This window comes from Apis mellifera, linkage group LG6, assembly GCF_003254395.2.
Source record: "Apis mellifera strain DH4 linkage group LG6, Amel_HAv3.1, whole genome shotgun sequence".
Taxonomy (NCBI): Eukaryota; Metazoa; Arthropoda; class Insecta; order Hymenoptera; family Apidae; genus Apis; species Apis mellifera.
Genome location: NC_037643.1, coordinates 3,979,597 through 4,007,281, shown reverse-complemented (window position 1 = coordinate 4,007,281; position 27,685 = coordinate 3,979,597). Strand labels below are relative to the sequence as shown.

Sequence of the window (27,685 nt, the reverse complement as noted above, 5' to 3'; positions counted from 1 at the left end):
TTATTAATATCGAATTATCTCGAAAACATTGAAGAGTGTTAAAAATATAATTTTTATATATCATTATCGATAAAATATAACCCTTTAATACATCTCCTGCAACAAAGTTTAAACAATTCAAAGACAATGAATATCTTAAGACATAAAAAAGAATATTATATCTTCCAATACACTTGAGTGTTCAATAATGGACGCCAACGATCGATACCATTCAAGATCGCAAACAAAGAAAGGAATAAATGCATGAAAAATTCCGTAAAGAATCGAATGATGGCGTCGTAAATGGGAAGGGATGAAAGACACGGCACAAAGATAACAAAATATACTCGCGTCTACTTTCCTTCCCTCCCCTCGCATCCTCTATTTTATGCTAATCCCAATTCGAGACCTGGCGTTGTATCTTCCCTTTCTTCTCTCCACGTTTTGAAGCAACGAGGCGATCGTGGAACGGTGAACAGACAGAGCATTTCAATTGGTTGCTTTTATGCGTTTGGTTATACTTTCAAAAGTCTCACCCCCCAATCTCACTCGGTACAATTCGAGAATTTGCAATTCCCGGCGTCGACGGCGCGTGTGCACACCGAAAGAGAGAGGTCTGATGCCGTTATCTCCGCATACTTGCACGAATCTCTAGCCGCCACGGTGTGCGTCTGCATTCCTTTCATCCTCGAAACGGAGAATTAGAAAGGAAGGACGAAATTCGTAGAAAGCTTGATAACGTTAAAAAGGAAGGTGGAAATTATTGTTGCAAAAGGCGAGAATAGGAGACTCTGTTTTCTTCCAAATTCAAAACGTGTTTTTAAGGTATAAATAATAACAATACTTGAGATCTAGAGATAGAAAGAATCGATGGGACGAAAGCATTGATCGATTCTTGTCCAATGATACCAAAAGGCGAGAAATTCATTAGAAAGTAGCGTGAAAATTTGCTTCAAATGATTTAATATCTTTCGAGCGACAATTGAATAGCAATTAAAGTTTTAGAAATTATTTATTATTATTATTCCTGAAATGATATTATAATATTAATCCTCAAGTTTACTAATAAATAATTAAAGAAGGATTAAAAATAATTCTCAGAAAAAAAATTACTCTCAAAATCGATCGAAATTCATTCGTTTACTATCCTATTACTTATCGGCTTCGATTCGAGCGAAAGTATATTAACAAGAGGCACTATTCCGCGTCCAATTTTTCCCAGGGTAGAAAAACCCGAAGTAAAAGGAAAACGTGTCTTGCTCGCGCACACGTTCTCCTCACAGTCCCCTCTCGGTAAATGCTTTCGGACAAGAAACCGTCCTCGCGGTTTCCTTTCACCGATGTGCACCTCGCTCGTGGAAGAAGTCTTCTCGAGCGAAGAATTTCCTTTTCCAAAGAGCCATTGGGGCTACCGCGTCACAAAAGGTTACATAACGCATTTCTTGTCTCTCTCTCTCCCTCTCCCTCTCCCTCCCTCTTCTCCCTCTCTCCTCCCCATCATTTCAAACCTGTTTTTAAGATGGATCGAACATGCCAATAATGCCATAGGTTACGTGCACGCGTACATTCGAGCTCACCTCGCCGTAACGAAATCATTAACCTGTTTCTGCCAGACCCTCCCAACGATAACGTAATCGCGGCATTTGTTGGTTAAACGCGTGTCATTTAGCGGGAGAGGCTGTGTGCGGAAGGCGAACTCAGTCGAGGCTGAATATATTCCATGAACGAAACGTGATCGACGGAGAATATCCGTATCGGAGTGTGATTGTATCGGAAGGGATCGAAGTGAGAGAGTTTTGAGTTTTCTCGTGGCGGTTCGTTCGAGGGAGATATGATAAAAAATATACGAGGAAATAGCAGGCCGAAGACATGGTGCTCGAACGAGGATTATCGGTCGAAGGATGGCGATGGCATCTCGATGTCTGCGACTTCTGGCTCGTGGAATTGCAAGAGTGGTAAAGAAATCGAAGGCATGGTGTATCTGGGTACCAGAGTGATACGACAAGGAGACATCTTCGTCTTGGAACCATCGAGGATGGCCGTCGTCGATTCTAAACATCCCAGGTAGATAGATTTTATCCCGAATCACGTTTACTTTCGTCCAATTCGATTTAATCTAATTATAAATTTATCTGGAATAATATTCGAGTGTTTTTAAACTTTTGACGGGACGAGAAAGTTTATAAATATTGAGAATTTACGAAATAACGTACATTGCTGTGAAGTAATTAATGATTTTTGCGAGATGCAAAATTATTAAATGATTAATGATAGAAGTAACGTTAAAACAACGTTTTCTTATGACTTAAATTTTGTTGATATTGATTAAAATTTGTGAGTCTCGTAATGAACATTCCTCGAACGTTTGAGTTTCGTTTATCCTAACGACAAATGGGATGTTGTAAGTTATTAAATTTGCACGGAGAATAAATAATGGATAAGAGGTGTGTGTTACACAAAGTTTCATGTGGAGGATCGAAACATTAAAGTGATTTTACTCTACAAAGGTTAAAGGTGTATCTAATGATATATTTTGAAGTGGAACGTCTGATACATTTAACTGCGTAAAATGTGGATTTTTCTGGATACTTGAGTATAAATTATGCCTACGTGGATTTTGAAAAACAAATATTTGCGGACAAAATGCCGTATGATTTCATATTTTATTTTTTGTCTTCCACTTTTTTTAACTTACACAAACTTATACAAACACTGCTCCGTTCGAGATCGTTTTAATCTGTGTACATAAAATTCAAATTTATCAAGATATGAGAAACATTTGGCATTTTTGATATTACAATTATTTTCGTATCGAGGAAAATGTTTAATTATAACAAAAATTGAATTATCGACAATATAAATTCGTACAACGTATCTTCGATAATATATCGAAGATAATTTATTAAAATTATTTTCAACAAGGGCATACTGCATAAAATTATTAAGAAAATATAAGAAACGTTTTACTATTTCATAGATCTATTTAACATTTCTAAAAAATTTTTATCCATATCATATTTTCAACAATTTTTTGTGAGAGATAATACATAGATGAGAATATATAAATATTATTCTCAAAATCTTTTGATATTGACTTCACATTAACTTTTCTTAATAAATATTGAATCAAAAAATCCAGACAGCTCATGATACAAGTCAAGAAATAAACATGTTATAAAAAGACGCTTTGTTGAAACAATAATTACAAAGTTATTCGAAAAAATCATTATTATCGATTGATAATAAACAGAAAGAGAGAGAGAGAAAAGTCTTCGTTACGAAGATTAATGAACAATCATTAAACGGATTAAATATTCGATCAAAAAGAATTTATTCTAAAAAAAAAAGACTCGAACATAGTCTGAACAAAACTGAACGCACACCACGTGTGTTCCATCGAAAGATAATTTAATTTCGAAGGGATAAACGATAAAGAATCAAACGATCGAAACGAGGAAAATTGAATTGGACAGGCAGAGTGCCTCGTGCATGTGAAACTATTCGAATGCATTTGGAATATGCAGTTGGAAAAAATACCCGGGGGTAGCATCTGTTGGTACTCGACTTCCATTCTGGAAGACGTTCACGTTTACCTTCTTGCAAACCTTGTTGCATGGAATTTGCAAACGCGTGCACGTGCGTGCCATTCGTTCGGACCCCTCTCCCCCCCTCGTCTGCGAAAAGGATAGATAGGGTACAGGTGCAAGGGGATGAAGTGGCGACTTGCAATTGCAAGAGGAACTGCCGACCGCGGATGCAATTCTTGCCGTGCACGTGATATACGTGATGCACGTTGTTGCGTTGAATAAACCGTATTCTCGTTATTTCTCGATTGGATAACGTTCCGCGAAAACGCATAAACAAATGTCCTTGCTTTAATTTTTAACCATCTCAACCAAGTTCCCTTTCTCTCTCTCTTCAAGGCTTATGCTTTAATACATATTCGTTAGAGGATTTATCGAACAGTTGGAAAGTTTAATACGTAAATAGTGGTAATGGTAGGTTTTGGGAACAATATTTGTTGAATGGAGAAAATTGAGAATGATTAATAGAGATATTTATACGAGAATTGGAGGAAATGAAGAGGAAATTAAATTCTTTAAAAATGGCCATAAATGATTACAAGAAATCGGATTGTACGAATCGAAGGATTATTAAGAATGGAGAGGCAAGGATAAATTAAAAAAAATTAACCTGAAAGTATTGTGTCTATTTCTTGGAGAGAGAAAAAAGTATTAATTTTGCAATAATGTTGGAAGAAAATTATTATATTGAAATTACATGTAACATCTTTGGATTCGAAGAAATATCGATATACGATAATTTTTACGAGGCAAAAGAAGTAATCTACGAATTTCTAACTACCGTCCACTAATCTAAAAAATGGATACATTATATGAAATTCTCGTTAAACGAAAATTTATCGAAGGCAAATAATTCGGAGGATGGTTTCATCAAAACCGCAATAAATTCGAGGACAGGAAGGTTCTCGAAGGCAACCGTGATATCAAAAGGAGGACGACGATGGGTTTTCTATCAACGTATAAACTCGGTCTTCCGTTCTTAACGTTGAAAAAGGCATCAGGATACGGTGACGGCCCCAAAAGTCGAAGCTCTCTCTCCATTTGGCCGAAAATAAATTGCACGGAGAAGGTTGTTCCGCCCTACCTCCTCTCCTCTGCATCGTTCTCGATCGTCTCTCCCTCCCTCCCTCTCTCTTCTTACCTTGAAAGAGGAGGGGAACTGCCCTATGGCTGTTCAGAAGCTAGACGACCAAAAGGGGCTTTACATTGATCGGTAAATCCCATCGGTTTCGCTATTAAATATTTACAGCCAGGGGCCAGGGGTTTGGGGATGAAGCCTGCATCCCCGTGAATGCTCGCGTTTACGGAAGCGCAACTCTAAAGCAGCAGTCTACATCCCTGTTCTTATTATATCCAAGAATTTCGTGGTAAACGGATTTGATAAACAGATTCCATTCGTATCTGTGCAAGTAAATCGAATAATCGGTTCGATCCCCAATTCGAACGATATTAAACGAGGATTAATTAAGAGTTAGAGGACGAATCTCCAACGAACATCGTCGAAAAATCACGTGATTCAAAAATTTTCATTTTGATTGATATTATTCTCTTTGAGAAAGAGAATGAAATAAATCGTGAGCAATTTGTAATTTAAAATTTCGTTAAAAACTAACATATATTATGTTGTTCGAATGCTTCAAGATCATCGATATCATAGATCCACCTTAATAACGTATCCAACTAGAAACTCTGCTGCTTTTCAGTCAGCAGGTTTGCTTCCAACTCGCTTGCAACTCCATTTCCTTCCCCTTCCCCATTAAGAATGGCATTCCGATTAATTAAATAAGCCCGGGGGGGAAAATCACCGAGCAATTAACGTTTAATCGACTGCCGTTTTTGCCGGAATGGCGGAATGAACGAGCGGTGAACTCGCGAACAGTCGCGAAATTGGGAGCGCAAGAAGCGATACGGGGGAGGGAGGAAACACCGCCAATTAAACTCGAATCCCTTTTAATGCACAGGTGCGTTCAAACTTCCCGCCAAGATTCTTCCAAGACCTTAGAGTGTTGGCGCTCGAACAGATAGCGATCCCGAATCGGCGCTGAATATTTATTCAACCGCTCGATTTGTCAAGATTGCGCGTTCTCCGAGGAATATATATATATATATAGGTGTATAGCAGAGGCTGTCACGTGCAGCCTGTGCTGTACAGTTTCACAGTTGTCGTCGCGAGGGGGCGTTGGTTGCGGGCGCGAAACTCGGCTACCGAGAATACCGATGCATTTGCATAATTGTGCGTACAAATTTCGAACTTTGCCAGAAGGATTTGGTTGGCTCATCGTGAGCCGTGTCTACGTTGCACGCTGCGCTTCCTCGTTCGCAGATTCCGAATTCTATCCGAATGAATTATTTATGCGAATACGCGCCATTTTAAAACGCGGCTGTAATTTCCGGCTTCCGGGGATTTCCATCTTTGTGTTTGCATTTCGCCAAAGGGGATGTGCGCGACCTGGCCCAATGAAATGTTTTCTCTTAATTCGTCCTCGTGGCGTTATGACGAGGTGTAATTGAGAATTGGGTAAAAAAGAAAAGGAAAAGTATATAATGAGTTTTGCGTTTTGTTGGTTAATAAAATTTTGTTAAATAGTCGTGCGTGTGTAAATATTAATTTTAATATATTTTCGCGCATTGTCTTCCCTGTGATTTCAATTTGCAATTAATCCTCGTACGATAAATCGTCTATTACCGATGTGAATGGTTAATAACCATTGGATCATTTATGATTCAAAGAATGATTTATGATTCATTAGGTTTTCAAAATTAGCTATTCTACGATTATTGCGAGGTATTAGAATGATTGAATAATAGAAACATTATTTTAAACTGTTTATTTATGTGTGAAAAGTAATTAAAAAAAACCTGTGATGAAAAGTGATCAATTATCCCAAGATTTATTTATCGATGCATGATCAATTACAAGATATTCGAGACAAAAATTGAATAATAAAAAGAATAATAAAATGATGGAATGACAAGAGTTTTTAAACGACAGGATTTCTCTATATGTTTCTTAAAGCTTAAATTCATTTATTGAAAATTATGCGAGAATACGAACACTTATAGATGTTGCAAACGAATATGCACAAAATGTCGAACAATTGTGATGATTTAAAACGCGTCCCTCGTGCTCCTTATATATTTAAAACCTATGTAAAACGATCCCTTTTACGAAGAATTTATTAATACGCATATTATACCCGAGGAAAAATCGCGGTTAGCCGCTCTGCGAGTAAATTTTCCCAGGTAATTTCACGTGATATTTTAATCATGAATATGTATGGAAAGCGAATACCGCACTTAATATATTTTCAAACCAGCAAATAAATCGTAGATCATATTAAAATTTCTCTGATCCTAATAACTTTAAAACTAATAATTTTTAATCGTTTACGACTCGATAAATAAGCCTCAATCGATTTGATATTTTTTTATAACAATTTTTGAATCTTTAGAATCTATCCCCCAAAAGTGTCTCGCGTATATATTATTCCTCACTTTGTATACTTTGTATTCTTTTTTACAATATTGACGAAGAATTTTCTTCGATCAAAAAGAAAAAAAAGAAATTCAATCATCTCAATGATCGTTGTAAAAACGCCAAGAAACCTTGTTATTGGACACGACAGCGGATTCATAAGGTTGTAAAACTTCGTGGGAATTTAATATTAATACACAATTTCGGTCACTGTCTTGTAAACGCTACCGGGAGCATATTTCTGGAATGTATTATTTATGCGATCACTTGCCAAGGATACAAATGAGCACAACGTGCTTATTTCTTTTCTTTTATATATAATATATCTGTGTACACATGTAAGAATGGAATCTGCGTCGAAAGCATTGGCAGTGTATGGGACGATACAACGAGGTAACCAACCTCCCTTACACTCGATCGAAGCACACCCCAGTGTCTCATTGCTATATCTTTTACTCCGTGAGATTTCTGCAATGGTGCCCAGGTACCCAGGATCATCGATGAACCTGTGTAAAAAATACTCGAGGGACGTGTACTGATTCAGAAGAAACTTGGTTTAACGATTTCTTTCGTAAAATCGGGCACTCTCGCTTGCAGGACTTTGCGATACGAAATAAAGAGAGAGAAAGAGAGAGAGAGAGAGAGAGAGAGAGAATCTTACGAACATTGTGCAAAATATATGTAATTTGCGAAGAAAATGATGCAGCACGCTTATCGAAACAGGTTCATCGAATTCAAAAATATTCTTCGAGTTTGAAGAATATTCGCGTAGCTCGCGAATTTATAATAACGAGGAAGAAGAAGCATCATCGCTTGAAGGTAGCGATCATTTGAAACAGGGGAACGTTTTCATCATGAATAATGTTTGCAACATTGCACGAACTTATCCAATTTCCGACCGAGTTAAAAAATGTACATTAATCTTATCCTTGACGCGAACTTCGTTCGAACCTCATTCCCGTTTAATACGTTGCATACGTATTCATTTAAAAGTTGCCTGCCTCGATTCAATTTTTTTATCCATCAGCAAGATTAACAACCGACCGATGCAATTTTAATAACGAAACAAAATTTTCGTTACACAGAATCGTATTGTTCTTGATTTATTGATTCATTGTTGGAATTTACTCAAATATGTTTAAATAATATAAGAAGATATACATAAATTGTGCAAAGATTTAATATTTGTTTGAGGAGTCCAGTCTAGAGAAGGAATAAATATACGAAAATATCGTATATTAGAGATTTATTTATTAAATTACAAGCTGCTTAAGTTTACAATATTGTAAAGAAGGAGAGACAATAATACAGCTTTTTATCGCCGCCTTTTCTTCCATCGAATTTAATAAATAAATCTAAATCGACAAGTTTGTACATCAATTTTTACCTTCGTTTCGATTTTTTCAAATCAATTCTCTAAAGATGTCTTCGACAAATAAACCAATATATCAATGTAAGCCATCTTTCAATATATATTCGAATATATCGTGACTAAAAAACGGATATAAATCTTGTAAACGAAATGTTGAACAACAAGAAAGAAAATGAGAGAACAAACGAGACGGACAACTGGTCAAACAAGTGGAATATAGAGAGAAACATCAACGAGAGTGATATCGATCAGCATTCGAGTTTTCTATATCCAAAAAAAAAGGAAAAAAAAATTACATAAAATAGCTTTAAGCCTCTGCAACGTTTACAACGATTCTTCGCAACGGTTGACAGACTAAATAAATCCTTTTCCTTCGTAATTTTTTTGTATAAAAGCCTCCCTCCGAAGCGAGGAATTTCCAACGTAAAAAACACATCGACTATACTACACAGGGGGTGGATGTAAGGTGGATGTAAGAAGCGTAAGAAAAAATATGCTCCCGACGTTGCACGCATATTACAAACCACGTATTTCCCCACGTACGAATGAACAAGCTCGCGTATGCCACTTCCTGCAAATCCGCGATGTAATCGAGGGGAGAGTGTGGGGAGGAGTGTGCGTCGTAACAATACGTATTCCACGTAGCAGACCGGTGAAAATATACATAAATATACATTTTTATGATGAATATACTAAAGGAGATGTATATCTTTCCGCGAAGATTCCAAAGACGAATAGTGAAGGGGAGGATAGATTCAGACGCAACATATCGTATCAGAGAAACTCGTAAACGAGATATAACGAGAAAGAATGTCAAGTCTGGTAATATTTCACACTCTTGACTTCCATCTGACTTTTATATTTTCGTATATATTTTGCGTTCGCGTGTTGTTAATATTTCATAATTAATTTAATTTTTGTTTTAAATTGTAGAAATCGATCAATTTCAATCAGAATGAATTTCGCAACAGAGACTTTTAACAAGTCTTAATTAAAATTTTAACGAGGAAACGGTAAATATTTCCTATCGCGAACAACGCTTGGGAATTATTAAATACGTTTAAATTTCCTTTTTATTTTTCGATTATTATTTATTCAAGTGAGTTTTTCGCCAAAAGCGAGAAGTAATTCACTTTTAACAAGTTTCGTGATTATGTATTCTAAAAGCTAACCATTTCGTATCTGATTATTATTCATCTTTCAAAGAAACCATCTTAAATATAATGCAAATCGTTTCAGAGAACTCTTCTATCGGAAACTTTGCAAAGTGCTTAAATTATCTTTTAAATTATCTTTTAATTAATGATGTGTCTCCATTTAAAATGCGCGATTTAAAAATCCAGCGGGACATGATCCGAAAGAAAGGAGAAATAATTTTGCCAATCGAGACATAAACGATTACTTTAAATAAATCGAAAAAACTTTCAGTTAAAAAAGATTCGAAGATTTCTCAACGATTAATAAAGTGTTAAAAATTAAATATGCAAAAGAATGATGGCGATATCGCGTTGAATCCGCGATAAATGCGGATGTTATCCCGGCATTTAGCATTTACGGGAATATCCCGCTGAGGCCTGGTCATCGTGGTACCGTTAAGAAATATGGTTCGCGTCTTTTTGAATTACTTACAGCGGAATACGGGTGCAACGTCCGACGCTCGACGTGTATTAAAATCCTTTTAACCAGACATAAATAAAGGCAGGGGTAATCTCCGGGGAGGATTACTCGGGCGTTGGCAAGACGGGAGGAAAAAGATTTTCGTTTACCTTGTGATGTCGTCGAATGGCAGGATGGATGCTGTCAGAGGCGATAGCTCGCGATTTCATCCCAAGTCAAAACGTCGTGTCCCTCCCGTTTCAAAGATTTCGTACCCCTGCCCCTCCCTTCTTCGTAAATTTAATCTCTCTCATTCGCGTCAAAGTGAATTTCATAAAACAGACCGAGCTCTCTCGAGAGCACCCTCCGTTTCGTTGTTCCATTCTTCTCATATTTGACTCGATTATGGGGAGAAGGAGGGGGAATGGGATCGATCGGATCGAGGAATGGAGAATAGGAGAGAAGAGGAGGAGTCGAGTGTTGGAACCGATCTGGGATTCTTGCAGACTAATCTCGGGAACGAGGTAAATGGTAACTGATCAACGAGGGAAGGGACGGGAATGAAAGTGGGACGTGACGGTCCAGAATGCAATTGAATTTCAGATTTACGCCCGACAACGTAATGCAACTCGGAATTACCTTGAATCGCAGTGACGTATATATAGACTGCTGCACACTTTGATGCTTACAAAAGAACATCCGTGAGAGCTTCTTCGTCTTTTTGATCGTTAATTTACTTTTAAAGTAAATGACGCTGTAGGGTTTCTGAATGCAATCGTGCCCTTGACTAAAATTCGATTCGGAATTGTAAAGTGTTTGAAAACGTTTTAATCTAAATAATTTGAAGTATTAAAGTTTAAAATTGTTATTTATAACGATATGTGTATCGTTAATTATTCTAATTATTCTATAAACATCAATTCGTTCGACAATAATAATGTAATGATTATCTGATGATCGAAATCAAAAGATACATGAACTTTAATAAAGTATTATCGATCGATATATTGGATCGATTATATTTTAAATACAGTTATTTATTACATTATATTTAATAATTGTCGAATAAAATTATATTAAAAAAAATAAATGTACAAAATACGATGTTCACAGGTGCAATGATTTGCGCAAATCTCTTTTTCGGAGCTCGAAGCTTTCTTTTTGTATCGTTCCATGCTGTTCAAACTAGATCTAGCTGGATCGTTCCTGTTAAGCCTCATGATAATTATTGTAGAAGCGTCATTTGATTACAAGACCAGTTCCATCTCGCATATTAACATCACATGTAGCAAACATTTTCATCAAATCTATATCACCTAATAATATTTATATATTTATATATTAGAAATTGCATACTTTGCTACTATACGTTACATATGTATAGTATTTTTTATAAAAATATCATTAATATTATATAAAATTTTAAAAAAGAAATAAAGTAAATAGCAACGTAACGCATCAGATAACGAAAATTATCTATATCGCTAAATCCATATGTAACTACTCTGATAAAGTAACTAGACGACTGGTAACAGCACAACAGATATCGTGAATCCCTGCAGAACCGATAGAACAAACCCTTTAGGTTAGGAAGGTCTACTCGCTCGATAAAGTGAAAGTTGGTTTTATCCAAGGTCGATTAAAGGTTGTACTGATCATAAACTTTTTATATCAGGATTTCGAAGATAGATGTCGGTAGACCGTCCATAACCGGTTCGATCCGCTGTATACCGCGCATGAAGCGGTGCGCATTCCCATTGACCAGTCTGTAGTCTGAGTCGTGTATTCGGGCCAATAGTAATCGTGCGGTGCCTTTGAGAACACGGTACGGTCTCTCGTTAGTCTCGTCTCTCGTGGTGCGTTTTCACACGTCACGTCGGAAGCGAGAAGGGCAAACGAAGAAAAGAAGGGAACAACAACGAAAGTTTTACGTCGTGTCGGGTTAAGAGATAGAAACAGATCGAAACGAATTAGACGCCAGAATTGTCGCGAGACAATAGAAAAGTCCGTAACAAAGTTTCGGACAAAATTCCTTGCGTCTCGTACTCGTCTGTCGCGTCTCTGTTTCCGTGCTATCGTGTTCGAAAGTCGCAGAGAAGCTGCAACTCTTTTTCGGTACCAGGATTCCGCAGCGGGAGCCGCGCAAGACGAGGTGAGTCACAGTTCTCGTGCACCATCCACGCGCATTCCCCGTGTTGAGAACCATTTCGAGAATCGAAAAGGTAACAGAAAAAAATTCCCTAATACGGCATGTATAACATTTCGATCGATGACGATTCCGTGGTAGTAGAATGTCGTTATCTTCGTCATCATCGTCGTCGTCGTCACTATCTCCGTCGATGTTTCCACGCGCGTACGTGTGTTCGTCGTGATCAATGCGCGCGTTCGTCTCTTTCTCGGATTTTCATCGCGGTTTTTCCGTTGATAAAATTGATTGGTTATGATCGTCCACGACACGCTTACTCGAAACGAGGCATTCGATGTTGTAACAAAAGTCGAAGGGTGTTTCGCCTCGCGCGATCGATCTCGATTCTATATCTGTGATACGTTTTTTAAACGAACTCCCGCCATTAGGCGGGATTTCGCGTTCACCATCGTGTGCGAAGCGTCAGCGATACGATCGAGAGCTCGATACGTCACAATACCAGCCCGGGTGTACGATTACTCGACGGGAAATGAGGTTAGACGTTACACACGCGGCTATCCACGCGAAAAATCAATACACGACCCTCCTGGGCCAGGATTCAGACGCGCGCGGTTATGTTTCTCGCAATTCGAGGAATCACCCTTTCAGGAAAACGACACTGTTGAAATCTTTCGAAAGATTTTCTCTGTGTACGTGCGTACACACGTACAAGCATAGCTGACTATACCGTAGTAGACAGAGCAGTTGATCCCTATACGTACTAATCGCGTCTATAGAATTTATTGTGAGGTTAAGCGATGCACCGTGCGTATTTATGAATTAATTTTGTAACGATTAAATAAATTTAGAAATTTATCGAAATTATTGAACGTATCATCGATAATTTTATTTCTACGAATTTTTTTTTTTTCTACTCGTAATAAAGATTTAACGAGATTCGATCGAATATCAAATTAATGACTGTCCAGAGACGGAGGGAACATTGGCTAATACGGAAATCGGTTTATTTCCGTGCGTGAATATATGTGCATCAAGCTTTTTAGAATCTCGTTCAAGATCAATTATTTTATATACATATTTAAATTGCGTTTAATAAATTGGAATAAAAAATTTTCTTGGATTAAAAAATTTATAGAACTTCTAAAAACTTATTACGTTTAAACTAGATTTATAATTTTATCCGGTGCATCGTTATTTTATTTTCGTCTATCTTTTTCTACATCAAATTACCAGAGAAGAAGTTAATAATCACGAGCATGAAGAACGTGTAGCAACTTTGGAATTGAAAAAGAAATTTTCTTGTTGGTCAGTGAAGGTTTTAATTGACAGGAAGACCATCAGATCTTTGCGATAATGCCCCTTGATGTACCGAAGAGGGTTGCGTCCGTAAAAAGTGATTTACGCTTTCGTTTTTATAGTCGATAACGGGATTCACTGTGGAAAAGAAATTTGCTTTCGTCGAAACGGGTCGCGTCGACCGGATTGAACCGGAAACGCTTGCGTTACGAGGCGTTATTTTCTTCGTGACAGCCAGGCCGGGTACATTTATCGATCGTTATCGTTGTCGTTTTGACATCAAGCTCATCAAGAAGCCAAATACGTATCGAAATACAAAACGATCAATTCATGATTCTTTTGCACAATAGCTAATTGCATTAATATCATTAGCAAAGTTTTACACGTGATAATTCATGAATTATTATCATATTATATAATACACAATAAATTAAATTATTATTAAATATAAAAAATATATAATAATTGTACTGATTTTACGTTCGTAAATTCTTTCTCTTCATAATATTAATTAATAAAGCGATAGAAATAAATAAATTTATTTTATTCAAAATTAATTGTAAAATTTAAAGAGAATAACGCTTCAGTTGTTATCAACCAATAAATTATCGTGCAAAAGGATCATCAATCGGCTCGCCTTTGTTTATCCATAATTTTTGCATGCACGTGTCTGTTTTTTTTTTTTTTTTTCCTCCAAATATATTCATTCAAATAGTGTCTACACGTTCGAAACCATGGACAAAACGTGTAATCGGTGAATCATTGGATGGTCATCGAAATTTCAATGAAAATTGTTCGCAAAATTTTCACAGAGATTCGAACGAATTTCGATGGCGCGTTTCGAATAGACACCGATCACCGTTTAGCATCTGTTTTTACAAAGGCGCACAGCAGTTGCACCTCGCAGTTGGCATGAGGCCACGCATGATTGTCTCGATGTGTAATGATCATAATTGAATCATGGAATTTTTGTGCATGTTAATTGCCATGTTTCTCCTAGCCTATCTCTGTTCTATCTCTGTTTTCCCCTTTCTGTCTCTATTTTCTCCTCGTTTTTCTCGTTTCGTTTCGCGAGGACCGATCGACGAGGTATTGGCAAAAGGAGTTCCATTCCTGGGTTAATGGAAACGGGTCTGAAGAGGATAAAGATATCGCTTTGGTTGATTTAGACACCGAGATCCATAATCTCTGGAGAAGCGGATCGAGATCTGGAATCGAGGAAGGGCGTGCACAGGAAACGTCCTATTAGTTCTGAAACCGTAACATCTGTCCCTTTCTTCAGCCAGGAACCAATTAAGAAACATCAACCTAGGATAGACAGGTGCACTTAGATAAGATCGTGGTCTCGTGGCCTGCCTGTAATTTCTCGAATTAAAGCGATTACCTTGTAAAAAGATATTCATCTTCTCGGAGATGAAAGAATATATGGACGAAAAAGATGTAGATCAAAATTTTCTATCGTTCGAGAAAATGTCGAGTAATGATGAAGACTATTTGACTCGGTTTAAGTTCGATATTTATATCGTGATATTTGAGGTAAAGCATCGAGATGCTGAGCAGGTGGAAACAATAATTGCAATTTGGTATCTGAGCAACGACAGGTGTTGTAGCTATGTCCTTTCGACCATAATGACGTCATGAATAAAGCGTAGCTTCTCATCCTTGATGCACAGCAATAATGAGTGACTGTAGTGTTATCCATGCCTTTCGACCGCTTTTGGTTTTGAATAAATTAAGAGGAGAACGCTGTGGACACAGGTGTGTGTATGAAAGTCGTGACGAATCACAAATAATGTTGAATTATATAAAAGATGGTATCGTGCACATTTTCATTAATATTCGAATGGCTTCGATTCAGTTACCGAGAGAAATTGAACTGACCAGAGAGAGAGAGACGAAGTGTTTAATTAAGAAAATTATTGGAGCATTAATAAAATCGTGATGAGGAAAAAAATAACAACGAATGGTGTATTTGATATAAAACTGACCTTTTCGTGAAATTCCATTGAAAATATTCCTTCTATCTCTCTTCTCTGCATATTTCAACGAAACGTGAATTACATAGCAATCCTTGTTTCATACTAAAATCATTAAATTCCGAACTTTAAATCAGACTCAAACTTGGGATTGAAATACAGGATAATCAAAATAATTAAATTACAAACTTTCAAGTATAAACATATTATACAATTATCAGTATCTGACTTAACTATATATATACATTAATGGAAACTTTGAAACACTTTTGAATAAGATTTAAACTTTTATATAAAAATTCTTATCGCAGAGGAAAATTTTAAAACTTTTACACATTTCTATTCTTCAAATTGAAAAGGATAAAAATCAAAACGTTCCTAATTCGGCATAAAGAAGATTACTTTTTCCAATAACTTTTAATACAATGATGGAAAGAAAAACAATATTATAATGTATATATTCAAATAAATGAATATCTCGCGTAATAATAATAATAACATATCGAATGTAATCTTGGTTATAAAAAAATAATCTCGAACAATTAAACGCTAATCCGTTTCATCGAAACGTTTACAATTTCCCGGATCGACGGATTCGCGATAGAACAGAACGATTATCCCCCACCATTATTTACCCGCGACTAAAACGACAACCCTTTCATATCGGAAAATCGTTTGCCAATACCTCGATCGATAGCTCCGAGCTTGTTCACGTGGAACCTCCTTATCTTGGATTTTCTTTATTTGCCCGTTCGCCCGTTCGTTTGCCTTGTTGACGCACGATATTGGCGTATCTCGGCTTCGGGCACGCGTATCAGCATCATCATCAACGCGGCTACACCAGCGGCCGAAGGGGCGGCACACGAGGGACGAGAGTGTCGGGTGAGGAAGTACGGCCAAGTAAAAGAGAGACGGATCCACCTTTAACGGTGGACAGAGGGATCATCCTTGTGTCGAAGACGTCCGTACAGGTCGTCGAGGATCGGGGTTTGTCATCGTGGGCGAGTAACAGCGGAGGGAAAAGGGCTCGCCATGCCGGCAGGTATTGGCGCTTCGTACAGGTCGCTAGGCGACCTGGGCGAAGACGTGTACAAAAGCACGACGATCGTCGACCAAACACAGACCACCGGACAAAGCGTCCTCGAGAGTGTGAAGAAGGCTTTCAGTTTCGCCTCGCCCAAGGTCGAGCTGAGGAAAAAGGACCCTCTGATCGTGGACCGCCGTGAGAGCGTCTCGATCGTCTCAAGGTAATGCCTTATACGATATTGTCTGCGTGTACAGGGGAAAAACCGGTCGGCAGGTAGGGGTGATGGTCGCGGGATACGGTTCTTTCGCTTCGTCTTTTCGCCGTTTATCGACCTCGGACCGTTCTTACTCGTCCCACTGTCTAGTTAAGGGGTTAAGTAATATCGTTGGATGGATTCGATATCGACACGATCCTCGAATCATATTTTTAGCACAGTTTTTAATATGCAAGGAGAATCATTGGTATCTCAAAGCAAATGGTGAATTGAATTATTAATGGAGATATCGTTCTCGAGATTGTCAAGGAAATGAAAAGCTTGTTTGTGAAATATATATATATATTTAATAAGTTTTTAAAATTTCTTCGAAACAGTGCTTCGATTCTATTATTCTTAATTTTTATCTTATTTTCAATTTCACTTTAGCAATTTTTGAAATGCTATTTTCTTTTATTCCATTTCACTCTGCAATGAAATTTATCGTACTTGACGAAGTAATATTTTCATATTGAGATTGAATATCTATGATTTTGTTAATAATCGAAATTGTATCGTTATTTTATAAAAAAGAAGCACTTTAGAGCTTTTCTATCGAATCTTTTTTTTTCTTTTTTTAAGATATCATTGTTCGTATCAAAGAAAGATTTCGAATTGAAAGACAAACGCGATCAATGAAGGAGGTAACTTGGGCAGAGGCTAAGGAGGTCGTCGAATGATCGATTCGAGGTCGAAAATGTCGATGGTATGGTTAGAGTGCTTTACTATTGGTCACGGTGGTGAACTGGTGGCGTCGAGGAATCGATCGTTACAGTTTCCTGCCTTTCTTTCTTTTTTATAACCAGCACTAAAATTAACAAGAAACGTGTACTTGATGTGTTTTTTGAGAAATGCGTGAAAATAACGAGAGTCGCGTTTCAATTATTTAGAATTCACTACTGCTCCACTACAAACATCTAACTTACTAACAGCTTGCTTTTTAACTCGAAAAAAGAAATCAAAAGAACTCGTATAAATACGAAGAAATCCTTAATCCTCAATAAAATACATTGTTTCAAAGATTGAATTTAAGGGGTCATATTTTGCACATTATCTTCACACTCTTTTTTCTCTATTTTTCTCGTCCCCAATTCGAAATCTCGAAATCGTGTCTCTCTAAATTTTTACCAAATAAACGACGAAGCGATTTCTAACGTCGTTTCTAGAACATTCCAACGAGGAAAAAAGCCTTTGGACGCAAAGGCGCTACCTAGTGATCTAGCATTATTATCCGAAGACAAAAGAAATCGATCGCTTTTTCACGATCGCTCTTTCATTTCGAGTCATCAATCGCGGTCACTTTTTCTTTTTTTTTTTTTTTCGTGAATGCATTTCTATTTACGCGTGACGCTTAATCGAGAAATCGATTAACACGACCACGCCAATATGGCCCCTCCCGATGATCTCAATCCTGCGACCGCTTCTTCTACGTATAGTATACGTTCGAGGGGGTGACGATGAAATAGAATGAGGCACAAACTGTGTCCCTGTTATCAGAATAATCAAAGACTGGTTTAACCTTAAGCACGGACGGACTTTAGGACCGGAAGTTGGTGGTGCGACTATTGATCGGCCTGGGCACAAAAGCAGGCCACGAGGTAAGCCGCATCATGCGACCTGAACGTCACTCCTTTCCTCGCACTTCCACCGCGCGTATTACCATCGTTGCATGACTTTTCGACTTCCTACGCTTTCCTGTTTTGCTCGTTTGTGTATGTGTGCGCTCGTTACTTGGACTGTTATCTATGCTGATTTCGAGCCGTTGGCTGCGCTTGCAAAACTCGGCATCGGTGATAAGTGTTTGCAAATTATGTACGAAATTTTAATCACGAGTAAAGATATCGGGAACGTCGGGAACATTTAATTGATGTTTTTTTTTTTAAAGGAAAAGGAAGAGTTTAATATCTTATCGGGAAATTTTTTGAACGTTTTTTTATTTGACGATTAATCTATGTTTAAGTTAGATATGCAGGAGGAGGTTCTTTGAAGTTGGTTTTTATTTTGTTTAATTGTAGATAATGATTGTAGTTTTATTAGGATATGCGTTATCGTTGATAAATTCGTTATTTTATAATATTTGTGTAATATCGGCGGAGAAAAAACGTTCGATATCGATAATAAAACGGTAAGGTAAAAATGTAATTCAGAGGAAAAGTTTACTCGTGTGAAGTTTACTTGTATGATATATGAAGATTGATTAAATTTTTTATAACTTACTCTTACAAAGAGATCGCTACGTCTACGTAATATTTAACTTGCTATTTTCAGCAAATTACTTACATTTTAATTCTAAATACACAAATTTAAATTTACACGAATCTTTTCCTTTATCATCTAAATTACCAGTTATACAAATCTCTCCAACCTCCATTTGTCTTTTCATGTCAAATAAATGGTATGATAATATTTATAAATTGGAAAACCAATATGATCGATATAAAAACCGATAAACATTCAAATTCCATGTAAATTCCTTTATCCAAAACCAACTTCAAAGAAAAACGGAAGAAACGGAACAAACTGTGAATAAATACAAAAAAATTAAATCGTGAAGAACGTGTAATCTCGTGTCTTCTCTCGTGAAACCTATCACCAGTGTTACGTTATTATTATCACTAATCTTTTTTTTTTTTTTCGCATGCACGATGTGTCGGATGTTCTTTGTCCTCGCAACGCTCGAGTTGCATTGGCGTGTGGTTCGTGGCGCGCGACGACAACGCGTGCGTTGCGGAACCGGCTTCTCGGTTCGAAAGATCCTCCTGCGAGGTCGATCCTCCTCGCACAACATTGTATTTATATATATATTCACCACGACACGTCTCTCTCGACCGCACGGATCCTCAATTTCCTTCGCGCGGAACGGTCGAGAACCGTCTTTGTTTGTCGCGAACGTGTTGCCCGCCAGACGAATGTGTTCCACCGTTCTGGTTCACTTTTATTATCATTCTTCGAATCTTCTCTCCCCTTTCTGATCACTGATCGTGAACGCGGCAAAAATGATCGCGTGACATTATTCACGGGATGCGGTTTGCTCGATCGTCGACCGGAAAAAGCAATAGATATTATGCGGTTTAGAACTCGTGCTAACGAATTATTTAGAGATTTGTATTGCTAATTTTGGATATCTTTTTTTTTCTTTTTTTTGGAGAATGTAGTAAAATGTACAATGCTTGCTACAATGTTTGTTTGTTTCTGACAGCCGGGTAGAGGGCCGCGTTTGTAAGCCGCTAGGGCCGGGCGTTGTTATTATTCCCCGCCATTTTGTTCTAGGGAAAGAAACAGGATGCCGACCGCCGCCACACCCGAGAAATCAGCTCTTTTGGGGTAAGTTTCGTTGAATAACACAATACAACACCTGTAGAAACTGTATACACGGATTGTATTTATGTACAATGGAGAAGAAGAAACTCGTAGGTAGATGATCGAGAACCAAGCTGTTGTGCACGCCCTGTAATAATAATACTGTATATTCGACATCCGTTCCATAGGGATTTTTGTTGTCGAGAGTCTCGTGAAAAGAGAGAATTGGCATTGACCCCGATATCAATAATAAAGCCGAATGATCGTCAAGATAATTGGCAGCTATATTATTAAGAGTGGCAACGTTATTATTTCTTTTCAAAAGTACAAAAGACAAGTCAAGGTTTGCTCCCGATAAACCGTTAATACGAAATGTACACACACATCTCTGATATAAAAATCTGGAACGATCGTTTCGACGTCATGGTGTCATATTTTACACGTGTATTTTTTGTTTTCCTTTTTTCTTTTTTTTTCCAAGTTATCGCAATTCCCAGAAGTTGTAATTCGCAACAGCGAATCGATAGGATGCATTAACTCGAACTCGGTGAAAATGAAATTGTAATGGCGAGGGGGGTATTGCGTGCGACCTATTTCTCCCGACGGTTTATCGAATGATCGAATTTCCGTCGTGGAAAATATATTTCTCGATTACGACCAAGTTTTTTAAAAGTTTTATCTGGAAAATTTTATCATCGTTCCCCCTCGATTTTCCGCGAGGGGAATGGGATTCTTGTAGCCGATTATTTCGAACGAACCCTTCGCTTCCATTCTTTCTGTCGGGACGGAAAGTTCCCGGAAAGTTTCACGCTTGTCGCCATCGCGTCTCCATTTTAAATGTAAATTTCAACCATGATTCTCAAATGTTATTATATCCCGAGTTTCCAAGGTTCCTTTCTTAATCGATGATCTTTTTTAATTCGAGGGGAAACCTTCCTTCCTTCGGATTAACATCTGCCTTAGGAATTAACAATTACGCGCGAATTAAACTCTCGTTTCTTCGTTCGTTTCTTTTTTTTTTTTTTTCCAACGAGATGAAAGAATGGTCGGACACGGTAGGAGTGGAGTGGATACGTGCGACGAGGTTGAACGCAGTTTCCAACAAGACGGGGGATTTTAATGAAATTTGCGTTATGTAACCGTCTCGAATACGCGCGTGCACGGATACGAGCCAATTCGAGCCGACCAACGAGCGGATTTGACGCGCGACGTTAAATTTCTAATTTTGTGGACACGTCGTATTGTTCCCACGTAATTAAAACTCGAGAATTACACTTTTATCCGATCGCTCGGTTAATTCGTACCACGAGTCCACGTCGTAAATAATTCCTTTGTCAAATACGTAGCAATTGTGACACGTCTCGCAATTTATCGTAACGTATTGTGTTATGTATCGTAATTAACTTCATTTCCACGCGGATTCTCTGTCTCCGCTTTATTTGTACACGCGTGGCCAACTGGTTCGCGAGACTAATTTTCGCGAGACCTGTTCGAAACAATTCGTGCCAATTGGGAATCGTTGAAGATTTTCCTCTTTCGAGAAGTGTAATAAATTCTCTCTCTAAAATCGCGGGAAACATTGATCGGTATCGACGGTGTGAATCATCGTGTATTTTCCTCTTGTTGTATCTGAAATTGGATAATCAGACAGACCGGCGCCCCGGACTTGCAATCGGAAACCGCTTCTGTACTTCTTCCTGATCGATCTTCGTTGCAGAGCAATTAACGGTGAAATTAGGATTAATTACGGTCCATTAAAGCGGAAAACAACGAGTCAATTGTTCGACAACATTGATTTTCTCGGTTTAAAAATATTTACTCGAAATAGAATACGCGTTTCCGTATTACATGGAAAGAATAAAGAAGTTGAGGATTATCGATCTACGTGGTATTTGTGTCACAAGCTTGTGATAGTTGACAGTGCCACGGTACAACTTAAAAAATAACGATGGATAAGTGAAGTTGAGTTTCACGTTTCATTCTTTTTTTTTTCTTTTTTAATCTTTTTCTTGTACAATATAAATTACGCGTGGAAAATTCAAAATGGCCTTTCGAAATAAATATAGAAAATACATAAATTTGAATCTTTCATAATTGATAGATAATTGCGTTACGTTTTAATTATTAATTATTAATCTTCAAAAAATGTTTAATTTAAAAGAAGAACGTTTTAATTATTTTTCTTTTTTTCGAAATAATCTAATTACTTTTCATTGATTTCTATTCATTTTTTTTTTTTTGTGTTACAGTTATATAAGTTGTACGTGATGATGAATGGTGTTAACGGGACATTAAAATGTAAGAAATTCCTTATGACACCGCGAATTCATACGTCATTTTGCTCTACTTTCGCTGAAAAATTCGTTTTCGTGCCACTTGGCAACATGCCGGATTCACCTGAACTGCAGGATCCTCGGGATTTAGCTCAATTTCCAACTCGATAGAAACAATGGGCCAATTTCCCCTCTCTCTTTTTCCAGTTTCAAACAGTTTAGGGGAATATTGAGTATCGGAAACGTTGATCGAAACATTGGAAAATTCTACATATCATCCTGCGTGAAATCGAAATTTTCGAGACGACGTTTTATGCAATCTTTAATTTTTCCATTCACGTTCTCTTCTTTCGTATATTAAGTAATGTCATGAAAGTCACTTTTACAACACGCACGTATAATATACGCTGAGAGATATAATTTATTCGAAAATAAACTTACTTATTGCGATATTTACATATTAATTTCCGGTTCCATAAAAGTTATATATATTAAATTATTATATATAAAAATTCTGGTAATAAGATATTTAAAAAAAAGAAAATCTTTGTACGTCATTATCCATTTTCAAGAATAATATTAATTTTAATAATGACGCAATAGAAGAGTGAACGTAAATTTAACTCTAATTAACAACTTGAACGAAATATTCTCATTATATAGAGACACACCCACGCTTCTATACTATATCCCGATCATAATTATAACTAATTAACGAGAACAGAAGAGAGAATTCGTGTCAACTGTCATGCAAACCCAGCGTCCTTTATAAACTGTCAAATTTCAATAGCAGATGTACTCGTGTTTCATAATTGCTGGCATGAGTGTAGACAAATGGCCACGAAATATACAAGGTAAAATTAGAACAAAAACCCGACAACAACTCGTCCAGGATCAGAGGTAACGAAAGGTAACGGAATTGTTGTGCAATTGCAGTTAATGCATGGAATGAATAGAATAATTCAATTCTTTATATTCTTCCATTATGTTATATTACCTTTTAGGATGCATTTTTTGATATTGGGCATCGAGCTGTGTTTTCTTTCAAAATACAATTTGAATTTATTTAGATAGAATCGCTTTGGCAAATGATCTATACTCTGCATAGATCTCTTGGTCAGATTTGACTGTTTTTTGTTGAAATGATATTATTAGAAATGTTGTCATGTTATTTCATGTCGTAATTCATTTCCATACTTTACGATATGATATATATTTATATTACTTCATTTGAAATATTTTCAGTTTCTAGATGTTTATACGAAAAATACGAATATTTTCACGAATGCAATTAAAGAATGTGAACCTGCATATAAATTTGCTTTTTAAAAATTATAATTTTGAAATTATTAAGAAAATTGTTTACTTGCTATTTAAAAATCCATGATATTTTCCGTATCGTTCAAAAACTTTCCTTTCTTGTTTCGATCTCGAAATAAAATTCGACCAGATCTAATTTCTTCGTCGTTAATAATCGCTCGAGCTCGCTTTTGTTTTGGAAAAAAGGAAAGCCTGATTCCTGTAAGCCTGTAAGGGAAAGATGTAAATCGATCTAATCCCGGCAGCCTCGTCTTACACGCATCTCTCTCTGCTCCAACGGTGAACGGGTTACTTGCTAAAAAAAAAATCTCGTGTGCAGCTCGGTTAATCGATCGGTAAAAAGGATATGAACGAGATATCGAATGACGTGGATATCGAATGTTCCTTCGGCGGTGGTTAGCCTGGCTCCTAGCGACAATCGATCGAATGGGTTTCTTGGGAATCCAACATTTTCTTTTTCTTTGTGCCAAGTGTTATGTACCACCTCGTCAAGTACCGTACATATATATATACCTGTTCCTACCCACAGCAATTTTATTTCGTGTCTCAGCTTTTGCTTCTGTAAATTTATGTCGTATCAATTTTATCGTATCGCTCGAAACGTTGAATTATTTATGAACGTTGCGTTTAATCTTCGTATATTTAGCATTATTATTATCTATATTCGCTCATAAACGCGAGGATACTATGATTTATTAGAAGAGGAGGGAATGATCAATGTGATCGAACTTTGTGTTCACGTTGTATAACAAAACTTAGAAGAGTTTAATTTTTTTCTTTCGCGTGGCTGATCAAAGATGATAAAAATATTTTGATTCATTTTAAATTAATATCGTTACACGCAAAATATTATTTTGTAATATTATATTTTTACGAATATCTGTTTACGAGAATTTTATTAAAATTGTGTAATATTTGTAGTTTTCGAGCAACGATTTGTTAAATTCACCTCATTTTCCATAAATTTCATGACAAATTGATAAAACGTGGGAGTGGAAGCAAAACTCGTTAATATTATTTGCGTATATATACGCCAAGTTCATACACATTGTGGCAGATATTCAACCGTAATAAAATACGATCATAATTACGCTCACGTTTTAACGAATCCGTTATCCAGATTTAAACACTTCAAGCATCCGTTGCCTGTTTATCTTGCTCCATATTTAAAAATCTTGAAGATTTTAAATTTTCGAATTACCTTTGGAAAATCCACTCTGGTATCTGCGATTAATTTGCAACAGTTTGAAACGGGTTTGCAGCCCGGCTTAAAACTCTCCGACTTCTCGAATGAATGCGAATACCTCGAAAATCGTGCCGTTTTTCTGCCCGAGTCGAGTCGTTGAAAAACTCTGGTCACTGGTTAAATCCTCCTTTTCACAGATATTGTGTCTATTCAACAGCTTTTCACGCATTTCTTTTTTCGCAATTTTCGCTAACACCTCTTGCGAAGAATACTTTTTCCTTTTCCTAGAAAGGAGTTATATACTAAGTAATTATTCCGAGAGAAAAAAGAAATTGCAGATTTTTTTTTTTTTTTCAGTATTTTAAATGGAGTTTTTTTATTCTCGGTCTATTACCGCTCGATTGTCAAGCCAAGTCTTTTAACTTGAAAAATCCATTTTCGTATCATTCGTTCAATCGATGAAGATTTTTTTTAAAGAGAAGATACTTTGAAAGGCAAACGGGGATTTGCATAACCGATATATTCCTGCATCTTCGTCCCGCACCTTTGAATAATGAATTTTTAATGTTTCCTTGGACGTTGGAAGTTTTAAAACAATCGATTCGACGAGTTGGATAACTTGTTAAATGCATAGTTGTCTTTATTTCAACTTGTTTTTGTAATCAGTGTAACTTATCGAGTATTTCGAAAGCCTTTACGTATAACCTTTTCGTGTCATGTCATAAATATTAATGCTGATTTTTAATGGCAACTAAAAATGTTTACGATTGTAATATAATAAGAAACTCATAATTCTAAATATAATAAGAAAATTAGTTATTATAATATTTATATTTGATACTCGATAACTTTAAAAATTCTAATTCCACTCTTAAAATTCGAGTTATCGAGATTTTACCATTTTATAAAGATAAGTTTTAATTCATGCAATGAAAGCGTACATCAAATAATTCGAATCAAATTACTGTGTTTCACAGAAGAAACGAATGGACAAAATTATATTATTTTAAGTTATTCGAATTACAGAAGATGGGGAATAAAACTTGGAATTTTTAAAAGACATTGCAATAACAATTCTTCGTTTACTCTCAAATTAATAATCGATAATTTGTCGAATAATCGTTATATAGCTGATAGATATTAGATTTAATCTTAAAAATATTGCAAAATAAAATAAAAATGAATCACGAAAGAAAACAAATTTGTACAGAGAGTTCGGATTCATCGGATTTTGTTTGTCCTCCTCGTTTAATCCACGTCCCATTATATTTCTTTATTGCACTTCATTAATGCACTCGTCATTGAAGAAGAGGTTCCATTTTATTAATACTTTGGCGAATTATTATTATTTTACAACGTCGTTACTACAAATAAGGTTTGAACAACCTTCGGTATATAATTCATTAAATAAACGCAAGCGAGAGAGGCAAGGGCCTCTTGGAACATGTTAACAGCGCGCATTTATCGTTACTTGCCTTCATCGACAACTTGAGACAGGAACACAACCGGATTTAACTTGAACCGGAAATGATAGCGCGACGTGCTAGAGATACGGAAAACCACACGCAGACAGATTTGCTGTGCTTGGAAATTCAATGAAGCGAACCTCATACCATATATTCGAACCACTACAAGTACCGTTTAATCTTTAGCTGGAAAATAGAACGGGCAGAGGATTAACGAGATTATTGTATTAACGTAATAAGTGATTGGAGACAATAATTCGAAGTATATAAGCAAAAGATCCAATTACATTTACGAATGAAGAAGTTTTGGCAAACTTGGTTGTTGTTTTAAAATTAAAGAACGAATAAATCGAACGGCAATTCGATTTGCAAGATTGTTTATATAATAAATCAAATACAATCAAACAATAAGAGAGTTAGTCGTTAATCGCGTTTTTCGAGAAGAAATTTTTAAACGAAGTAATAAAAGAAAATGAAAGAAGGAGATGGAATTAAGACGTGGAATTTCAATTTGTTCTTTATACGTGAAATTCTTCAAACACAATGTGTTTCAAAGAAAATTTTAATGAAAACGGTATCGAAAAACGGAATGAAAACGTGAAATTTCATTTCATTCTTCGTATATCTTCGTAAAAGAGTTAATAACGCTAAAAACGTTTCGTGTAAAAATGAAAAATGTATTATAAAGGCAGAGTATTATTTAGACTCGTTTTTTCACGTGTTACACGTGTTGAAATAAATATAAACGTAATGTATGGAAAAAAAAATGATAGAAATAATAATAGAAAGAAGAAAGACTGTGTTGTGTTATTCGTTCAAATTAGTAATACTCAGTAGAAATTAATAACTAATAACGAATATGACCTAATATTGTCTTTACGAGAGATAAAGTGAGTTATAAAATATTTATGGGAAATAAATTAAACTATAAAAAGAAGATAAACTTGTATGAAAAGTTTTTCTTATCCATTCTGTATTTCGTCACGTTTCATACATTTTACTTCATCGTAAAAATAATAATAATTGTTAATGTATATTCCCATTGTAGTATCATAATTAGAAACAATTAAGATAGGATGAAGCATCTCGATATCTTTAAAGTTTCATAATGATCGATAGTAATAAATGGCCCATTAATTTCCTCGATTTTTTTTTTTCTTTATCAGAATTTCCATATGCAATCATTTCGAACGATTACTTTATTGTTATACTCCTTGATTGCAAAATATAAAAGAGCAAGATGAAAAAACTTTGATGAAATTTTATCGAAGCATTTTATAAAATTATGGCAATTATTATTCATACATCGAAGATATATCGTGAATAAAATGAATAAATATTTGCAAAGAGGAAATATTTTCTTTTTTCCAAACGAATTTAACCACTTTTGTTTTACGATTGGGAACAAAATAAAAATTTTTCCTCTTGGATTTCAC

The 27,685-nt window shown here is 36.2% G+C and overlaps 1 protein-coding gene and 1 long non-coding RNA gene across 9 annotated transcripts in view; both read left to right on the top strand.

Moving 5' to 3' along the window:
* Positions 1–1,644: 1,644 nt before the first annotated feature.
* The window catches only part of LOC413005 (protein NDRG3), a 42,896-nt gene continuing 16,855 nt past the window's right edge, over positions 1,645–27,685 (top strand). For 4 of the 8 annotated variants that reach the window (XR_408591.3, XM_006560021.3, XM_396456.7 and 1 more), the window contains exons 1-3: positions 11,780–12,158; positions 16,243–16,671; positions 19,975–20,028. Coding sequence is in view for 6 of the 8 variants with exons in the window: in XM_006560021.3 (XP_006560084.1) it covers positions 16,457–16,671; positions 19,975–20,028 (269 nt within the window). In the remaining 2 variants the exon portion in view is untranslated. Of the gene's footprint in view, positions 2,044–11,778; positions 12,159–16,242; positions 16,672–19,974; positions 20,029–27,685 lie in introns of those variants that run through there. The other 4 variants (XM_016912696.2, XM_016912694.2, XM_016912693.2 and 1 more) reach the window with 4 other exon arrangements.
* Positions 20,035–27,004, top strand: LOC107964610. The gene is made up of 2 exons (XR_001703437.2): positions 20,035–21,965; positions 22,254–27,004. It is a non-coding gene; the product is annotated as an uncharacterized LOC107964610 (long non-coding RNA).